The 19,486-nt window shown below is 43.1% G+C and overlaps 1 protein-coding gene across 2 annotated transcripts in view; it reads left to right on the top strand.

Moving 5' to 3' along the window:
• Positions 1 to 19,486, top strand: part of casq1b (calsequestrin 1b) — a 41,260-nt gene that overhangs the window by 9,109 nt on the left and 12,665 nt on the right. Inside the window, exon 2 of one of the 2 annotated variants that reach the window (XM_088637738.1) lies at positions 13,985 to 14,017. The exons of the other annotated variant lie outside the window; for it this stretch is intronic. Within the exon in view, the coding sequence (XP_088493864.1) occupies positions 13,985 to 14,017 (33 nt within the window). The remainder of the gene's footprint in view (positions 1 to 13,984; positions 14,018 to 19,486) is intronic. 2 annotated transcript variants of the gene reach the window in all.

Here is a 19,486-nt window from a genome sequence, read left to right as displayed (position 1 = left end):
CTAGAGGTAACTGCTTTATATTCAACAATAATGATTCCTTGCATTTATATGGTGGTTTTCAACACAAAGGATCTTAAAGCCCTTTACATATCACAAGCTAGCCAGCCACTGCCCTCAGCACTGAAGTAGAGCCCACACCTGAGAGACACACAGCAATCTTTCTGCACCAGCAGCCCTTCTGTACAACAGATCCTGACATTTGAGAAATTGTGTCACCAATTAATCAAGAGAACATTAAGGAGGCGGTTTGTGCCAGGCCAGGGAGGATTTCAGGCAGAGAACTCAGATGAATAGCCTTATTCTTTTAAAAAGTCACCTGGGACCTTTCTGTAAGGCCAGTTGGAGTTAAATGACAAGCACTGTCTTTTTCATTGTCGTCCTGACGCCAGTCTTCTTTGCACTAGATTTCTTAACTAATCTCATGACTTCATGTTGCCTTCTTCTTTGTCCTGTTTCATCAGTGCTTCCTGCAAGCTTACACCTCTAGTCTCCCTCTCACCCAGTCCCTCAGCTCCATCTGCAAGCCCACACCTCCTTCCTCCCTCTCTCCCAGTCCCTCGGCTCCATCTACAAGCCCACACCTCCAGCCTCCCTCTCTCCCAGTCCCTTGGCTCCATCTACAAGCCCACACCTCCAGCCTCCCTCTCTCCCAGTCCCTCGGCTCCATCTACAAGCCCACACCTCCAGCCTCCCTCTCACCCAGTCCCTCGGCTCCATCTACAAGCCCTACTGTACCTCCTTCCTCCCTCTCTCCCAGTCCCTCGGCTCTAACCAAGAGCCCACACTGCCGCCCACTCTCTCTCCCACACAGTTTGCATTAATAGTGCTCCCGTGTATTTGCTTTTCCACCTACATTCCAGACTCTCTGTGTAGCTTTCTATCAAGCTGATCCAGAACAGAGGTGCACAAGCCCTTCAGCCCCTGATAGACACCATGTTGAAATTGTCACGTGATCCCTGCAACACTTCTTCCTGTTGTTCTAGTGCCTGGTGGCCCTGACATGAATCCCTCCCTCAAACACATCTAGCACCGTTCCAGGCGGGTAAAGAATCAACAGTGCACGGTCAGGAAGTGTCAGTCAGCACAGCTGTGCTCTTTTACGCAACTTCCAGAACTTGAATATATTACTAAGCACTAGTTACTAGTCCCCTGCTGATGACACCTCAGCAGCTTCACAGCTGCAGCTCCTCTGTCTCGGGTGTCTTTCTCACAAACGAGAAAGGCTGAGCCTGGGTACGAGATCTCTCACTGCCCTCTCTGGCTACCTCACACACTCGTACCTCATGAGCTGTGTTTAGACCACCGTGAAACAGGTTCGTTTTACCCTACTGGTAATGTGCTGTTGCAATAGTAATCCTGCTCAGTACGAGAGGAACCGCAGGTTCAGATATCTGGTGTGTGTGCTTGGCTGAGGAGCCAAAGGTGTGGAGCTGCCATCTGTGAGATTATGACTTAACACCTCTAAGTCAGAATCTCCCCTAAATGAGAAAGGGAGCATGGGTTTTGACAGGGAGGAAGCTGGCTGGCAGGTATTGTGATCTTAATGGCCAACATCTGATTCTTCTCAGGTGGTGATCAGGCTCAGCACAAGTGAGAGGAGTCCATCAGGGTCAATGTGGCCCTGAGGGCGATGTGAGTGTATTCCTGAAGCAGGTGAACCTCAGTTATTAGCAGAGCCACCTGCAGAAATACAGGAGAGACAACAATTTCCTACATTGTCCAAATCAATATTTTGCAGATGTCTTTCGATTGTTTTTCATGTTGTATATGAATCAAGATCAGATAAAACACCAGCTAAAATGTAAAGATTCAGGTTTGCATGAAATGCCCTGCTTTATATGCACAGCAAAAACGTAATCTGAATCTGAAACCACGCTACCCAGGTGAAATCTGTGTGCTTACAGTAAATGCCTCAATACCCTAAATACATTCTGCCACCCTGTCAGTTCTGTGGGCAGGGGCAGTGTGTACGTGGCTTGAGGGCTGGTGGGAGGTGCTGGAATTCCTGTTCGAACCGAAGCCACTCCTGTGTGCTGTGAGTTTAACGAGGGGGAGACTGGTCCTCTGGACTTTGCTGAGTGCAGGACTCCTGTCATCTCGCTCGTTGGTACTGTACATGTCAGCATATCACAGGGCAGTATAGTGTTAGAGTTATGTGCCGAAATAGCCCCACGATCTATCCATCTCTAAATTTAACTTTCACTGCTTCCCCGTCAGGGCTGCTCCAGTGATGGCTCTGCTGTTGCTTGCTGACGAGCTCAAGTAGTCCTGCTGGGATCCTCTTTCTGCCCATGCAGACATTCTGAAGCTGTCTAGCCCCAAGCTGAACTCTCCTGCCCTCTAGTGGCCGATATGCAATATAGCAGTTCATTTCATCTGCAGTTTATAACTCCTTCTCTTTGCTGTGCTCCGCAATGTTTGCTAACAACACTGGATTCTGTACTGCCAACACACAGGGGACATAAACTTATCTCTGTGAGACTGCCACACTTTGAGAAATTCGAGTGTGTGTGTCTGCGAGCTCTCTGGAAATGCACCAGAATGTTGTTGCAGATTTCAAAGGGAATTCAAAGGGATTTCAAATTGTTTAAGCATCTCCAGGCATGAGGTGGGGATCCAGAGTTCAGATGTTTTCAGTTCATACCAAGTTCATTTCACGCTTTATTAGTATCTCAATGATATAAGGTAATGAAGCAATTATTTGGATTGCGGACAATTAGAGTGCTCCTCCATGATCCTTTGTAGCAAAGTGCAGTGTAGGCTGAATTAAATGACTTCAGAAAACAATGGTAATATGTGGTAAAAGAGTAACATTCTGTGGATGATTAGAGACGGGAAACCTGCAAGAACAATCTCATCACGTACTCACTTTGCAAAAGAATGCTGACTTAATTGGCCAGTATGTGGCTATTGCCCTTTGAAGAAAAAAATCATGCCAAAGCAACAGAAGACAGCAGGTGCTGTCGAGGATTAAGGATTGCTGAAGAGGTGTTGGGGTGGCATGGTAGCAAAGTAATTAGCATTGCTGCCTCACAGTCTGGGGCCCTGGGTTCAATTCCAGACCTGGAGTGCACTGTGTGGAGTTTATATGGGTAAGAAAACTGCAGTTTTGTGTTCATATGAGTTTCCTCCAGCTGCTCCAGTTTACTCCCACACTCCAAAGACATGCTGTTAGGTTAACTGGCTTCTGGGAAGACTGGCCCTGGTGTCAGCAATGGACTGGTATTGTGTTCAGGGTGTATCCAGCCTTGTACCCGTTGCTTGCTGGGACAGGCTACAGCTCCCAGCAACCCAATACTGGATAAAGCAGTTTCAAAATGGAGGGATGGATGGATGAAGAGGTGTTAAATTAAACCTGTATTCAAGCAACATGGAATCTTGAATCTGGCACCTCTGAATGAGCTGAAGTGTTGAAGTGCAGGAGACTACCATAGGCTCAGAAGCTAAGCAAGGCTGGATGAATCTTTTCAGTGAGGAGATGGGTGACTTCTAAGGATAAAGAAGTCGTTGTTGTAAGTAGTGCTGGAGGCTTATTGTGGGATCCCTTCTCTCTGGGCCCGAAATTCCAAAAAACAGTGCTCCAGTGTGACTTTCCTCTGTTAAACTGAGGTCCTTGAAGATCTCCATGGCACTGCTTGTAAGACTAGATGTGTTAACTGCAGGGTCTGAACTAAATTCCACTCTTGGGCTTGTACAATCTGGCCTGCTAGCTAATGTTCCCTTTAATTAAGCTCGAGCAGTTTCTTATTTCATCTGACTTGCTGTGTAGCGGGACAGCTGGCAGAAGATGACTGTATCGCCCAGATGGGTGCTGCACGTCACTGGTTGATGAGCTGGGTCCCTGTCTTTAATTAATTAGTTAGCAAGCTGTGTGGAGAGCTGATAGAGAATATTCAAGCAAGAAATTCAATAAGAGCTAAGCCAAAGGCCAAAGCCAACGAGACTCATGAGGAACAGGGCACTTATGAGTTACCACAAATGTATGAAAAAAATAGGTATGAAAAAAAATATTTTTAAGAATTTATATCCTTTAACTCTTAATATATCCTTTAACTTTTTTTTTTGTGGGAGTAGAGTATGTTTTTAATTAAGCAAAGGCACCCCAGATAGTGTTCAGATGTGCGAAATTGTTAGACAGTGACAAAAAACATGGGACCTGTCCCATGTGGGATCTATTTGTTGAGGTCATGGATGGCTTTATGGTTTCCTATCAAAGTCTACAACTCTCTTTGTAGACAGATACATACTGTGTTGGTACTAATGTCCAGCAGAGGAGATATTGTCTGTGGGTTCTGTCATTAAACCATCTTTATTTTCCACAGTAAAGAGGACTGTGGTGAGAGTGTAACAGTGAGGAATTCTGTGGGGCCTTTCGACCAGTTCAGGGGAACTGATTCAGTGCAGAAATGAAGTCATCTAATTAGGATGGGAACAAAAGTCAGAATTTGTACCCAGCTGTGGACCAGAGTTTCTTGACCCTGCAGTAACCCTTCACTCATGATTCAGGTTTTATATGGTACAAGCTCAGCTCATTGGTGGGTCAGCCAATCCACATCTTACATGTTATTGTCTTATGTTCTTGAATTCTTATGTTCTCTTGTCCAAAGTGCATGCCCAGCTGAGGCTGTGAGGGGAAATGAGTTTGCTAATTTATTCATAGTAGTCAGCAGGGGTCACTGTAGCCACAAAGAATCTAGGAGCACTAGTTAATGAACCTTGGATGGCATCAATTCACAACATATTGCCATGAAACAGAAGAACAAGGGGCTACAAAGAATACGAGGCCATTATGCTCATCTTGTTTATTTGCTAGGACTTTTGTAGTTACCAGAATTTAGAAGTAGAAGTTACCAAGAATTTCATCTGGCTGCTTCATAAAGGCTGTCATCTACACATGATCTAAAAAACCACAACACGACAACGTTACTCTTTGTTTAAAGAGGTGTGTTTCATTCTTCATTCCAATGGATTACTTTCAAGTTTCCGAATTGTGACCCTGTACCCCTGTTTCAGTAAAAAGTCTGAAGTTGTAGCCTAGGTTGAACAGATCTCTATCCTATCATTTTTGTGATTCTTCTCCCTCCCATTTAGGAGAATGTGGTGAGCCCTGGAATTAAGAGACCTTTCAAACTTGCATATTCATTTATTTATTAACTTATTAATTTATTTTATATAGCACCTTTAAAGGTGGCTTCTCAAAGCGCTTTACAGAATGACAACAACAATCAATAAAAATAATACACAAGATAAAATACAATTACAATACACAGAGGAGACCATGGATGGTGGTACTAAATATTGTAGGAGCAGAGGGGTACAAAATAAAACCAGTTAAACGAAGGTTCTTCTAAAGAAGAAGGTTTTGAGTCTGGATTTGTAGGAGTTTAGAGAAGGTGACTCTCTGATATCCTTGAGGACAGAGTTCCAGAGCTTGGGGGCATAACAAGAGAAGGCCCTGTCACCCACAGAGTGTAAACGGGCTTGGGGGACAGTTAGGAGACCAGAATTAGAACAGCACAGGTGGTGAGTAGGGCGCTAACAGTTCAGACAGATGTTGCTATAAAATGTTGACATAAGATGTTGGTATAAAAAGTTCAGAAGTCTAACTTCCACCCTATATATATAATTACATATGCATTATCAGAACCATTTTGTTGTGTTGTTTCAAATATGTGGACTTTGGAATATCTCAGGCAAGAGGTTGCAATAGAATACTGCATTCAAAGAAGGAGCTGTGCAATATCTTTTTGAAGAAGAACCCAGAATGGTTTCATTGCAATATACAGTACTTACACAGTTACATGTCCTGTGAGACATTACTTACAGTACAGTATATGGACCATATTTGTTGAATAAACTCCTAAAAGTGAACAGATAAATGTGGAATGGAAGTTGTGGAACAGTTTTCTAAAGACTGTTAGGTTCCACAATATTGACATTTTCACACCACTTCTCAGTGAGACTATGAGACATCTTCTGTTTTGGAAAGAAATCAGTGCTATTTATCATCTACCTAGAACTTTACTGATCTTTATCCATCAGCTTTTGAGGTTCTCTCTTTCGGACTTAACTTTAAAAAGGCATACGTATGAAAACTGAATTTAAGGGGGAATGAACATTGTTAGATCACATTATTAAGGAGACAGCTAGGATTTGGGTTATTTTTTCATAGCATGTCTTTTACATGAGTTCTCCTTGATTTGTGGTTTGAAATGGCAAAGGAAATGTCTGAAGCTATAACCAGACTTAACATAACCAAGAAATCAAATTGTAGATTTAAAAGAATTGCTGCTTCTTACATTATGTTGCACATCTTTGACCTTTCTTGGTATATGTCAATGGCAGAAATTGATTGTCACATTCCTAAGAGGAAACCCATGGAAGGCGTAGCTACCTTGACAATCCAAAGATGAACAATCCTGAGTGGAAGCAATCTGTGATAGAGCATCTAGTGTCAGCTGCTTTTAATATCTTTCTTATACACATAGTGTGAAATGCTATCTGCTACTGGCTTTATTGTATCAGTGATATGAAAAACTTGTTTTCTTATTTTCTCTTTCTTATTTAAGAAATAAGAAAAAAAAGCACATTTGTTTAGCTCTGTGATTCATGAACTGTGATGGTTTTCTAAAATACAAAGTCCGCTCCCTGTAACAAGAGCCAGAAATGCAGTCTTGGCTGTAGTGGGCAACTTTCATCGCCCCCTTTTATTCCAAAGCTTGAGATAAATCTACCATCACCCAACAGCAGCTTAGTCTCCTGACCTCCACACGGGCAAACAATTCACCAAATTTTTAATTTACCGGCTTCCCTTGGCAAATCCAAAGACAATTCAGACTGAGCCTTGACCCTTCTCGCTTTCAGAAAAGGATGAGAAGAGACGTACGGTCTGATCAGGGATGTTTTTGAAATCAAAGACAAACTAGGTTGCGCATAACTCACAAAGCAGCACTGGCCCTTGTCAGGAACATAAAACTTCCTTCGGAAGATACAGTGTAGCAAAAAAGCAGCAAAGAAGAAAACCGTGTGTCTGACCCTGGAAGGAAATGTGGAGATGTTAAGAAAGGCAAACATATTATAACTGGCATATTGAGAAGAGATGCTTTTTAGCTTATGGAGGCTTTCCAAAATATTCTAAACCCTGCAGATAGAAACTGTGACTAAACCCTTCAAGGCAGTTACCGTATAGAATGGCCTTAAAAATGCAAAGAAAAATGCAAATTGTGTTTTGTACAGTTTGTCTGGTTTTCATTGCTGCAACACTCCTTTCAATTAAGGGACAAAGTTCCTGATAGCAATGAAAATTCCAACATTTTGCCTGCGGGTTCCCTAATCGACAGTGGACTCCCTCTGGAGCAAAAATACATGGACAGTAAGACTGCATGGGTAAGAATCTTCAGATTCTTGGCTGACAGGTTGTGTGTTTGAGTCCCTGCTGCTGATACTGCTGTTGGACCTTACGTAATGTAAGGTTGTTTTAGTCTTCTCCCCTGTAGAAGTGGGGACCAGTAGTGCGGGGGGTGATCCCTGTGATGGCCTGGTGTCCTATCTGGGGGGATAGATTGTGTCAGAGTCTCTCCAGTACAGCTCTGGCCCAGTGAGCTGTTGTGGCTCCAGTCTTGACTTCAATGTCTTTTACATGTAAGAGAGTTCCAGAATGCAATTGGTCCGGATCCCTGGTATGTTCCCATCTCCTGGCCCAGGAAATCAGTCAATTGGAAAAGTGGGCCCCCTATAATTGTGTAGCTTGCGGTCCTTAGAGGTGTACGATTCTTGTTGACTCATTTCCAGGTTCCCACCAGCTATGCCTTAGTGATCTATAGTATCTAATATGTAAAGCCTGTCTGTCACTGGGATTGTTGAGGAGTGTAGAGGAGGAGCGTGTATCAGTAGTGTAGAATGAGCCTGTATCAGTGGTCTCACCCTCCTGGCCTGTAGGGAGCTCTCAGATCCCCTGCTCCTCAGGCTCAGACTGAAGCCTGAATTGGTCTGAGTGGCTATAGCACTCAGGAGTGTACCAGAGACATTGGTTAGAGCCCAATTCCCAGTTACGTCCACTACACGTGGCAACACATTAACCCTATAGTGATTTTTGGTCCCCAGAGCCAATTTCCAACTGGAATTTTCTCTCCTTAAACATTTTGTTATATCTCTGCATCAGAACATAGCAGAGGCCTGGTTCAGGTCTTAAATTGAGGTTAACAGGCTGATGCGATGCCAGATTGGCCTGTCTGTGGCCTTGATCAGGCCTTGTTAAATTTAAACTCTGAGTGTTAATGTCCAAGACGAATGTTTTCAAACAGATGGCCCTCCTGTTTTCTGACTGTGACCTCCAAAACTGGTTAGATGGTCCTTCTGCCAAAAGCTCTTCATCCAGCGTCTGTAAGGTTGTTACTTCCTTGCTCACCAGACCCAGTGGTGTTAAGCTCAGGATAAAATGACCATTTTCTGGAGTCTTTACAAGTAGGAAGTAGGAGGGCACTAAAGGCTCTCAAGAGGGCTGAAACCAGGGACCTTTGCCATTATTTCCCCACGGGAGGGGAGCTTGTATCTGCTCCAGATGTTGTTTTGTCAAGCTGGGTCCCTCTCCCTCCCTCAGAGCAGAGCAGAGGTTCAGAGAGGAATCACCTGAGGCTAACGTGGACAGTGGCGTTCAAGTTATGCAGTGGGTTCCTTAGGCCCAGGTGGCCCAGATGGGAAAAACAGGGTAAAGAAGCAGTGTCAGCCGACAGATCGAGTAACCCATTTGTCAAGGAGCTGTGTCTCCTTCTGCCTCCCAGTGCAGAAACCTCCATTAACTCCCAGATTCACAGCTTCCTTATATAGCAGTCTGCTCGCGGCCAAGGAGATTTGCTGAGTTTAGCCCAGATGGCTTTAACAGACCAAGGTGGAGGAAGCGATCTCTACCCCATGCTGGTCTTATAAATACCCAGCATACAAATATGGCTCAGTGCTGAGGACAGGAGTACCGATGCCCCCCAAGCACTGGATAATTGACTAGCAAGGTGCACAGAGGAAAGGCCAGGTCTTACAAGGCAGTAAAATCACAGATTACACCATCAGTAAATAATGCAATTAGGGCAGCAAAGTATATGCATGATGGGAAAATGCCTTGGACTGCAGCCCTGCTCCTACTGGAGGTATGTAGAAACATAAAGCAAAAACATTGATTTGTGAGCGTTTCAGCTCCAAAGGTGATTTTTTTTTATCATTTTCTGGAAGCAACTGTGCAAGAGGAATCTAGGAAAAAAACATAGCTCACTAGGGACAACAGCATCCAAGAATTGAATGCTTTGGAAATGTTTGGAATACTTGGTGAAATAGGTTTGGCTAAACCTGCTGGGTTCATGGACATAGGGCCATAGGACAAGGAGGCCTGAGCCCCATTCAGAAGGAGTGAATCAAGGGATATCTGCAAGGTGGAGAGGGGCTGGAGGAGGGGTGCTTGAGACTAATGTGAATAGAGGTGTTTGGGTTTGATATACAGAGCCTATTTCATAATGATGGTGATTAGGTGCAGCTGTGTGTGATTGACTTTTTGTTATCCCTTCTGAACTTCAGTTAATAACTACCATATATGGAGGGGAACATCAACCAACCCTTTTCGAAGCTAAATCTACTTTTCCACAGATTGACTGGGGAGGATTCAGAGTTTGAAAAAATAGAGCGAACGTTTCACCTCCGCAAGCAGGCATGAAGTCAGGTTTTTCATCAGGGGAAGAAGCAGAGTGCATCTACAGTATGTGCTAATTCTGCAAAACATTAAAGGCAAATTAACATCACTTTTCACAGAACAGTGGGAACCATTCCACTCAATTGGCACACAATGCATAGAAACTGGATTGACCATTAAATTGCCTGGTGATGTAGAGGTATAGAGGTGTACATGTACACACGTACATGTAGAGGGCTGAAAGCACAACACAACACTCAATTTGAGTTGCAAGCCTGTTGTCCAAATTCATACTTGTAGAAACAAAGGCTGTCCACCCCACTCCACGCAAATTCTTCAGTTACCATTGGAAGAAAGAAAGCCAGTCACACACTTGATTTTTAACATCCGTCTTGAGAACAGTTTGGAAGTAATGGTAAATTCAACAAGCCACTGCACAAATAAAGGATCATTCACATGGAACTGCAGCAGAGAGAGTACAATAAAATCAAACAATATCTGTGAAACATATTTGGGGGTTTCAAAGAGACACATGTAGGCTAGGCATGGACAGGGGAGAAGGCCCCTTGTCTTCATGAAGCTGTCAAGTTTGGAAGACATGTTCACACTGCCTGTAATTCAAGAACAAGGATCATGTCGTTGAAACAGCGGCCTCAGTGAGCTGGGTCTCTTTAGCTGGAGCACTTTGCACTTGTTTGGGTGCCAGCAGTGTCCCAATCCCAGGATCCCCTCCAGCCATTTCCCAGGGAATCATTCGAAAAAACTACAAACAGGACATATAGTGTTTAACCAGCATTATCTAAGAATGTTTAGGAAAACTGCAAGCTTTAGAATTATTGTCAACACGATCTTCAGAGCCATTGACTGTGTTGATTGGGATTTCAGCTCCACTGTAACCGAACCATATCCTAGAGTTGGACACCAAAGTAACTCACATCTAGAGTCTTCCATCTAGCAGGAAGACAGATGAGCAGCCATAATGTCTAACCCAAAACAGGGAAGGCCCTCCTGAGGCACCTCTGAGGAAATTAAATCAGACAGTTTGTAGTTTGCAAAACATGAGATGTGTCTTAGAAAATGTGAAAACTCTTAACATACTGCACATGTGATTTTTTCTTAATATGATTTCTAAATGGACTGGTCCACAATGCTTAATGAATTTATATGAATCATAAAAATCAAGTCCTGTGTAATCTCGTTTGGAAATGCCATTTGAATCTACTAATTGTTTGGAGCAAACAAAAAGAATGTTTCAAAAGGGGCAGATCCAGGTTTTCTGTGCATGCTGGAGAATGCTCATTAACATCAAGTGGATGTCCCTTTTTGAAATATTAAACAAAACGTAGACTAGCAGCTGTAGAGAAGTCTTTAAAACAATAAGCAGGAATGCACAACAAAAATCTAATCTATTCCTCTGTGTGAGAATAAAAATGAACCATCATACTTCTGAAGAACACATCACATGAGTAGACACCTGAAAAGCATGTATAAGCACTGGATTGCTGAAAAACAGCTTGTAGAATAAATCCCAAATTACCCTTGGCTTAATAGTGAGAATGAAGTCTTTATATTATTTTACTCCCATTCATATACACAGTGACTGTTTGCTCTTAAAAGACACTGAAACCCTATAATGGAGGTTCTTCACTTATGTTAGGGAAGAACGACAAAAAACGTTTAAAGTCATTATCGTTCTTGACATCAGTTCTCAAAGCTGTACAGTATATATCAGAAACAAATCTCTGTTCTTGTCACACTTCGTCCCCGTAATCTCTTCTCCAGTGGTGCTGCTGCCCCTTGGTCACTCCTCACTCTGCAGGAGGGTCCCAGCCTCCTCGTCCCACAGCCAGAGGGGCTGGACCTCAATCAGGCAGGTTAAACCCAACCCCACTCGACGTCCTTCAATGTGTCTACTTTCTGAGTGCCATTCCCATTGCTTATTCCTTTAATATATATATACAGTATTTAACCAACTTTCACTAATCAAGGTAAAGAAACAGCTATCCCTGACAGCTAACCTTAACTTTAAATATGTGAAGAAGAAAAGGGAGTCTATGCAGACTGTTCTGAAACCCCAGACTGAATCAATATTTACATTCCCATAATTTGTCATAAGGAAAGTACAAAAGATAATGAGTTCCTAGCCTTTATTTAAGGGTTGTATATTTTATGTGTTAAGAGTATGCTTTATACATAACTAACACATGGCTTACAAGTGCCTGCTATTTTAAAATGTCAATTAACTGTAGATAATACTGTACAACTCTTGTGTGATAACCCAGAGTGGCTAACTGGAAATTACTTCAAAACAACTTACGTTCTCAGATTTAACTGACATTTTTTTAGATCAAAAGGTAACAAGACCCATCAACAATCAAAACCAGGGTTTGCAATCTGGTCATTTCATATCCATTTTTATTTAGGGTGATCAGACGTCCTCTTTTCCCCGGACATATCCTCTTTTTGAGACCTAAAATATTGGTCCGATCGGGATTTATAAAATTAAAAAAATTGTCCAGGATTTAGTTTTGCTCGTTCCTCAGACTGTGTAAACAAACGTAGGCCTACATGTTTTCGTTCGTTCCACACGTTACCGGTAGATGTTTTGAATTTACACGCAGCGTAGCTTGAAAAGAGTTTGTGTGTGTATGGCTGTTTTTATGGCCGTGGAAATAACAATATTTAACTTGTTTCATTATACTTCAAAATGTTTCCTTAAAATTGATCATCTAAGTTATGACGTCTTCATTTTTTCCTCAGATGTTAAGACTTTTGTTGTGTTAAATTAAAAAAAAAACATTGGTTAAAATAGGGCTGTATTTGTGTTTTTTCCTTGTTTGCCATTATGGAAGAGACATAGCAACCCTGCACCTGGTTAAAAGGTTACTAAGAAGTTTAATAAAAACTAGAGAGTTTAAATTGATTTTTTAATTAGAAAAAGTAATAAAGATTCATTACTTTGGAGGCATGTGTCGAGTGTCGATTATCGCCCCCTGTCCCCCCGTCCTCTTTTTTGAAAACCACAATATGGTCACCCTAGTGTTTATGATATTATTTAATTATATTTTTTATAATAGTCAGATTATAGTCATTATTATCAAAACACAACTATTCATATAAGGATGACTAAACCACTGCCAAGCTTCTCCCTGAGTACAGTCTTCTTAACATATCTCACTGAATTACAAAACGCAAATTCCTGTTCCATCCCAGGGCATCAGAAAACAAGCATTGGGATGGAAATATGATTTTTTTTAAAACAACATTCTAGTCAATGTCTCATGGAAACCAAAAAAATCTAATTTTGCTTCTTCATGCCACTGTATGAATTGACATACATTGAGGGCTTAAAAGAGCAGCAATTTTTAACTGTCCAGTTTTCCATATTCAATATGTATTATGCCAGTTCTTCAGGTAAGAAATTCCAGACACACTGAATTACTGCTTCACGCTGAACATTCCTCAGAATGTTATAAAGTGACTTTACTTGGAATTCAGTATGACCTCACTGACTGTAGCAGTGATAAAGTACTGTACAAGAATGTACTGTACAAAAGAGGAGGCCATCTGTTTCAGGGCACCTCTGAACAACAAAACCAAGAGAAATGTGATGAATAAACCTTTATAACTGTAAGGGCTATTAACTGCCTCAGAGATCTCAGGCTTGTGAATGTTTTAAAGCTCCAGCACATTCTATTGAATAACAGACAAAAGGTCAGCTAGATCATGACCAAGCACTGAAATACGAGAGCTGTTCAGTACCTTGCACTTGGGTTAATGACATAACCTTGTGCTTTCTGGAATCTTTCTCGTGCTCTCCAGTGCTGTACTGTTCAGAACAAAGCGTCTTTCTAATGGACTGCTGGAGAAAGAACACACCTCGCGTTCTTTGAAAAATCTCATTTTGTCAAGTCTGTGCGTGAAGCGTGCTGGGTAATCCACTCATCCACTCTCCCCCTCTAAACAGTGTTACTGAACAGAAGTTCAGCTTGAGGTCAGATTCTAAGCTCAAACTTCTGCTTCCCTTCTTTCCCGTGTAAAAGCTGCACACTTTCTAGCCCCACTCTCTCCGGACCAACATCGCTGTTGCAGCTCGTTCTCCCTGGCTCATCCCTTGTGACCCTCAGCCAGAGGCGAGTCAAAACTGAAGCATTAATCGTCCCTTTACAATCGTTTCCTCATGATTTGAATTTTATCAAAGAGCAGAAGTACGCCTTTCATTTCGAAACCAGGTTAAAGACCACAAATGGCTGTGTAGATGAAAACCTTGTAATTTACCGTCTGGTCTAAAGCGTGATTTTTCCTCTACAGCTGCTAACCAACCCCGCGGCCCTGACGTACCAGGTATGTCCAGGCTTGTGAATCAGGGCTGTTTCCTCGCCCCCATTCCCCACCATCCTCAGCTACGCCAGTGCATCCCTTTAGACCTGAGCTGCCCCCCGCCCATACTGACATACTGACACCCCGGTGGGTTTCTTGTGGGGAAACTCTGTTTGCATTTTTGTCAGCCATTTTGAGAGTGATTGCAGCCCAGTGCCGTTAGGAAATGATTTTCATGAGCAAACAGTTTCAAGACCACAGAACAAAGCTGTTCCTCCTCCTGTCCCAGTCCAGGGTAACGAGAATAGATCAAAACCTGCTGCTTGTTTGCACCATTTGTAAATCAACACAAGCAAAGGAAGGCTACGACTTGGAGCCTCCGAGGTGTCTCATTCAGTGAAAGCAGCTAGCACCAGCTTGGATGTGTTTAATCAGATATGGAAGGGAGCTCTCAGGAGATCAGACAAACCACTGGTGGATTGTCATTGAGTTTGTCTGGGGTCAAATCAGCTGGAAGGAGCCTAGATTCACTTCCCAACTCTGTAACTCCCACCTGAACATCCTGGATGGGCATCTGTAAACAGTGAAGATGTGCCTGTCCTCTGGGTTCACACTGAGACAGGAACCTGGTGACCCGACCTGGCATGTTTCTGAGGCATTTATTTAATGTTATCGTGGGCCACAGTGTCTGTGTAGGGAGGTTGAGTTAATTTCTATGAGCATTCTGAACTTGTGGGTGTATATACTGTAATGAGTGATTCTAAATACATACTGAAATAACAGGTTTTTTTTTAAGTTTTAAAGTTGTTGTTTTTTTAAAGATGGGCAGATTCAGATTTCCTCCTAATATCCTCCCAACGCACATCAGAACCCCTCCCCCCAGAAATGTAACTATTAATAAGACAAGTTACTTGAAGTTTGGTAAAGAGAGATCATCTGAATTTTCCAGACTGCTCACGTAGTATGTTGTCGTGAAGGTTCAGTTTGCTTATGAAGATCATCATTACAGGCTATTCACCACAATTTGCCAAATTAAAGAATGCAACCTTTTGAACTCTCCTTTTTCCACCTGGTATGGTTTGCTACTGTGAAGAATAGCAAGATAACACCTTAGTTTATGCACTGCTATTCATCTTGCTTGGATTGTTAAAAACATACTAAGATATGTTTGTCTGGACCATCGTTTTGAAGGGCAAAATGTGGATTATTGAAATGCCCAATGCAAAGTGCATATTACTATCAACATTGTGCCTCTATACTAGTCGTTGTCATTGCTCATTGCTGGTAACATTCCTAACTAAAAATGCTGCAGGACAATTAATAAAATAATAGACTGGTATAGAGGTTATGGTACATAAGACAGCAGCTTGCAGCTAATGAGCTGAATTAAGCTTCTAGCTTACTTTGAACAGCATAGCACTATTTCTGGTTAGAAGTGTCACATGACAAAGGCAAAGAAGAATCATGGGCAGAGATCTGCAGGGCAGAGCAGTGAAGATGCAGATCAGAGCTGCGGTCTCACAGCTGTTAAGCTTTGGGAGAGATGCTAATGTGAATCAGTGCCGGATTTCCCATTAGGCACTGTAGGCACCTACGAAATTCTTAGGGCCTACGAAGAAGGGAAACACTAGTGACTAACAAATACAAGCTGAACAACAGGCTTGCAATCAACTCTAGGTGCTCCACATCAATAGCGTCTGTTCTAGAAACTAGACGTATTGAACAGATGGTCGCTTGACTCGCTCCAATAATCACTTGATTTAGCTTTAGAATAGTTTAAAGTGCATCATGCCAATCAATTGGTGTTTACCCCTCTTTCTGCACATTTCAGACTGAAAGTGCCTAGGGCCTACGGACACCAAAATCCAGCCATTGGACAGAACCCCTGCCTAGGGTGTATAGAGCTCTGAGCCCTGCAACACAGGGATTGGATTGAGTGGTTATTGAAGATGGAAGTGGGATTGATGGATGGATAGGTTGGTTGATTTTGGGGGCCGGACTCCATGAAGATAGTTTGAGTATGAGCATTTTGACCAGCTATCCATTTTAAAACTCTCCAGGAATGTCTAAATGTGTACATCTCTTCCAGAGAGCACTCTCCATAACCAGTACTAAAGATTTCAGATTAACGAAAATGTAAACATGACTTTCTTAACTAAACCCTCAGAATAAGGAACCATTCTGTAAATCGTGCTGTGCAGTTAATTGTGACACTCTGCATGCCACAGTCCATGCACAGGCTTGTATTTAAAGAGTTAAGGACCTGAAGTAAAGGTGACATTAAGCCCTCAAACAAATATTGTTAGAAATGTCAAATCAAGGCTCAAAGACTCCCACATTTGTAGACAAGCTCCACCAGAGTGAATTTCTTTTCTTTATATAAAGGATATTAAATGGGGCAGCATGATGGCGAAGTGGTGAGCATTGATGCCTCACGGCACTGGGGCCTGGGTTCAGTTCCTGGGATGCTGTCTGTGTGGAGTTAGGATTTGCTCCCCGTGTTTGTGTGGGTTTCCTCTGGGTGCTCTAGATTCTTCCCACAGCGCAAGACATACTGGTAGGTTAGACGGCCTCTGGGAAATTATGCCCTGGTGTGAGTGTATGCATCTGTGTGTGTGTGTGCTCTGAGATGGACTGGTGTCCCATCCAGACTGTATCCTGTCTCACCAGCTGTTTCAGACTCCAGCCCAGCTCTTCCTCAATCCTCTATTGGATAAGTGGCTATAAAATGCATGCATAGAATGGTATGGGATTTGTTTAACTCATACTGCTGTAGCAAAGCAGAGATTTGTTAATACATCCATTGACCCGAGTCTCTAAAACTGATGTTTCCAGGACAGCTGCAGATCTCACCAGATTGGACCGGGTTTGGGGTCTGTCCAGTTGTGCACAACCACTGTTGCTAAATAAGTCCTAGAAAGACTGTCAGTCTGGTGGAATGTACTGTACTGTGAATGGCCTTCTGTGTGGTGTGTGTAAGCTTTTCATGATCAATATTGCATTGCCGAGAAGCATAGTGTAGAAAAAAAGACTAGATTTTAATATTAAATGAAAAAAGCTGCATGTTTCACTTCTTGTACTTTGTCTCATATGTCACTGTCAGTGACAGTGGTCTCTAACCCTAGTCCTGAAGACATCCAGTCCTAGAATTTTTCATAATGTAGGTCGAATCAGTGCAGATTGATTGAACCAAAAACTGGATAGATTCTGAATGGAGTGAGACTCAGTATCAGAGTCCTATTTCAGATCAGAGCTGACAAAGCTGTATGTGTCCTTCCTGGATGTACAACAGTAGGGGACAAAATTGGCAATGCTGCTGTGCTCACACATTTGGAACTGTTAATGGAGAAAATGCACATCTGTGTCCAGAAAGAAGTAAAGTTATATGATACAGAAGCAGATGGCAAGCAAAAAGCATTCAATTGATTTTATTTTTCCAGGATGATTGGTGATGCAGTGGGTATTCAAAGTAAAATAGCAGAAACGTCACAGTGATCCCAGATGGAATGTGGATGTTGTTCTTTGGAAGGACCAGGAGTAGTGTACAGCAGGCAGGAGAAACAGTCAGGGAGCAGTGTTAGTTTTACTAACTGGGGCCAGTAGGGGGCGCTCACCCTGACGTCTGTGTGGGTCCTAATGCTCCAGTACAGTGACGGTGACACTACACTGTAAAAGATGTTCCGTCTTTCAGATGAGACGTAAAACCGAGGTCCTGACTCTCTGTGGTCATTTAAAATCCCAGGGCGTTTCTAGAAAAGAGTAGGGGTGTTACCCCGGCGTCCTGGCCAAATCACTCCGCTCACTTCCCCACTGAGAGCTGGTGTGTGGTGAACATACTGGTGCACTATGGCTGCCGTTACATCATCCCAGTGGGGCTACACACTGGTGCTGGTGGAGGGGAGTCAATATTGCCTGTAAAGCACTTTGCGTGGAGTGTCCAGAAAATTGCTATATAAGTGTAAGGAATTATTAATTATTATTAACTAGCCCCTTGCATGCGTGAAGACCGAGGTCCCCAGCACCCCACATTCTCCCAGTGTATGCATGTTACCATCCTCTTTTTTGCAATTTCCGACTGGAGCTGCGTGCCATCAGAGCAGAGGCCAGGCTTGCTTCCTTTGAAACCAGGCTGAAATCTAACCTACTGTATATGACAAACATGAGTTACATGTGATTTGAACCTGCCTGCCTGCTGGTGGGCACACAAAAAGACGACTCCTTGGCTTATGAGGCTGGTTTAATTTTACCAACTGCTTTTTAGAAATACAGGGCATGGTCTCGGCGTAGCTCCTACTGTGAGTTATGCAGTCCTAGATTACTGCTAACTAGGTTCTGTGCACTCAGGCAGACAATGTTGATGAAGGACTGGGATTCCTAGGCTAACACTTATATTAGCAGGCATCCAGGCCCTTGGAACGTGTCGCACCGCAGATTCATAGCAACTGGCCCTGAGCAAACAAGGGCGACGCCACGGACGGAAAAAAAAAAGGAAAAAAACATTTATGTCAAACTAGCGCTGCTCTCTCCGACCGGTCGCTGGCAGCAGCGGTGATAAATGCTCGCAAAGCTGGTGCTTTTTGCCGCGGTGTTTAAAGAGAGGAGCACCTGTTGCTGCACCTGTTGCGACGCGCCGCTCCGTTAACTTGACCTCGCGGCAGTTGTCCCGCCTCCCTCCTGCTCCCTGGCCAAGCGCCCCCATTGGTCGGCTCAGCTGTCCGTCGCGGGCTCCGGTTTCGACCGGATTTAGAAAGTGCAGTGCAGCAGCTCTCTGGTTTATCCACTTTTATGGGATGAAATGCCGTCTGCTGCTCTTGCATAAAAAAAAACTCTCCGTCTTCGCTGTATTTTTTTTAAACTCAACGTTACGAGACTTGTGAAACAAGGTCTTGGTCTGAAAGATTGTCAGGAGATATATATATATATCTCATGGCACAAAACGGGTCCTACGAAAAAACAGTGGAATTCAAAATGCGTCATTGTCGAACCTTATCTAAGATAATAAAATAAATAATGGGAATGATACAATCAAGTCAATCGCGCTATCGCTCAGGTCAGTAAGGTTATGCTAATACTCGAGACTGGGAATAAGAAGAACGGATTGGGGCGTGAAAGCGAGGTGATTAGGAATGGAGTCTTAAAACAGCCTGATTCGAGGGCTTAAATGGCGGTTTTGAAGTACCCTTATCGCTGCTGAAGAGAAGACAAGTGTGCGTTATGCCCCTTCACTGTGGATGAAAGCAGTTCATTCCAGACAGGGAACGTTGAGTCTTGGTGAAGTCCGGACTTGTTCAAGAGTGAACAAGTGACTTGCCCAGAGTGGCTGTGGTTTTATGAGCTGTGACTCGAGAGCCCCACGAACCATGTTCCTGGAAATCTCAGCATGGCAGGGCTGGGTACTGGCAAGACTGCCGATAGTGAGAGAATCAAAACCAGAATCTCCTGTAACTTCAAACACTCAGCCATGGATCCAAAACTGGGGATCAACTTTGGTGC

Source organism: Lepisosteus platostomus, chromosome 6 (genome assembly GCF_059453375.1).
Source record: "Lepisosteus platostomus isolate fLepPlt1 chromosome 6, fLepPlt1.hap1, whole genome shotgun sequence".
Taxonomy (NCBI): Eukaryota; Metazoa; Chordata; class Actinopteri; order Semionotiformes; family Lepisosteidae; genus Lepisosteus; species Lepisosteus platostomus.
Note: the sequence above shows the minus strand (reverse complement) of the source record. Positions and strands in the feature narration are given on the sequence as shown.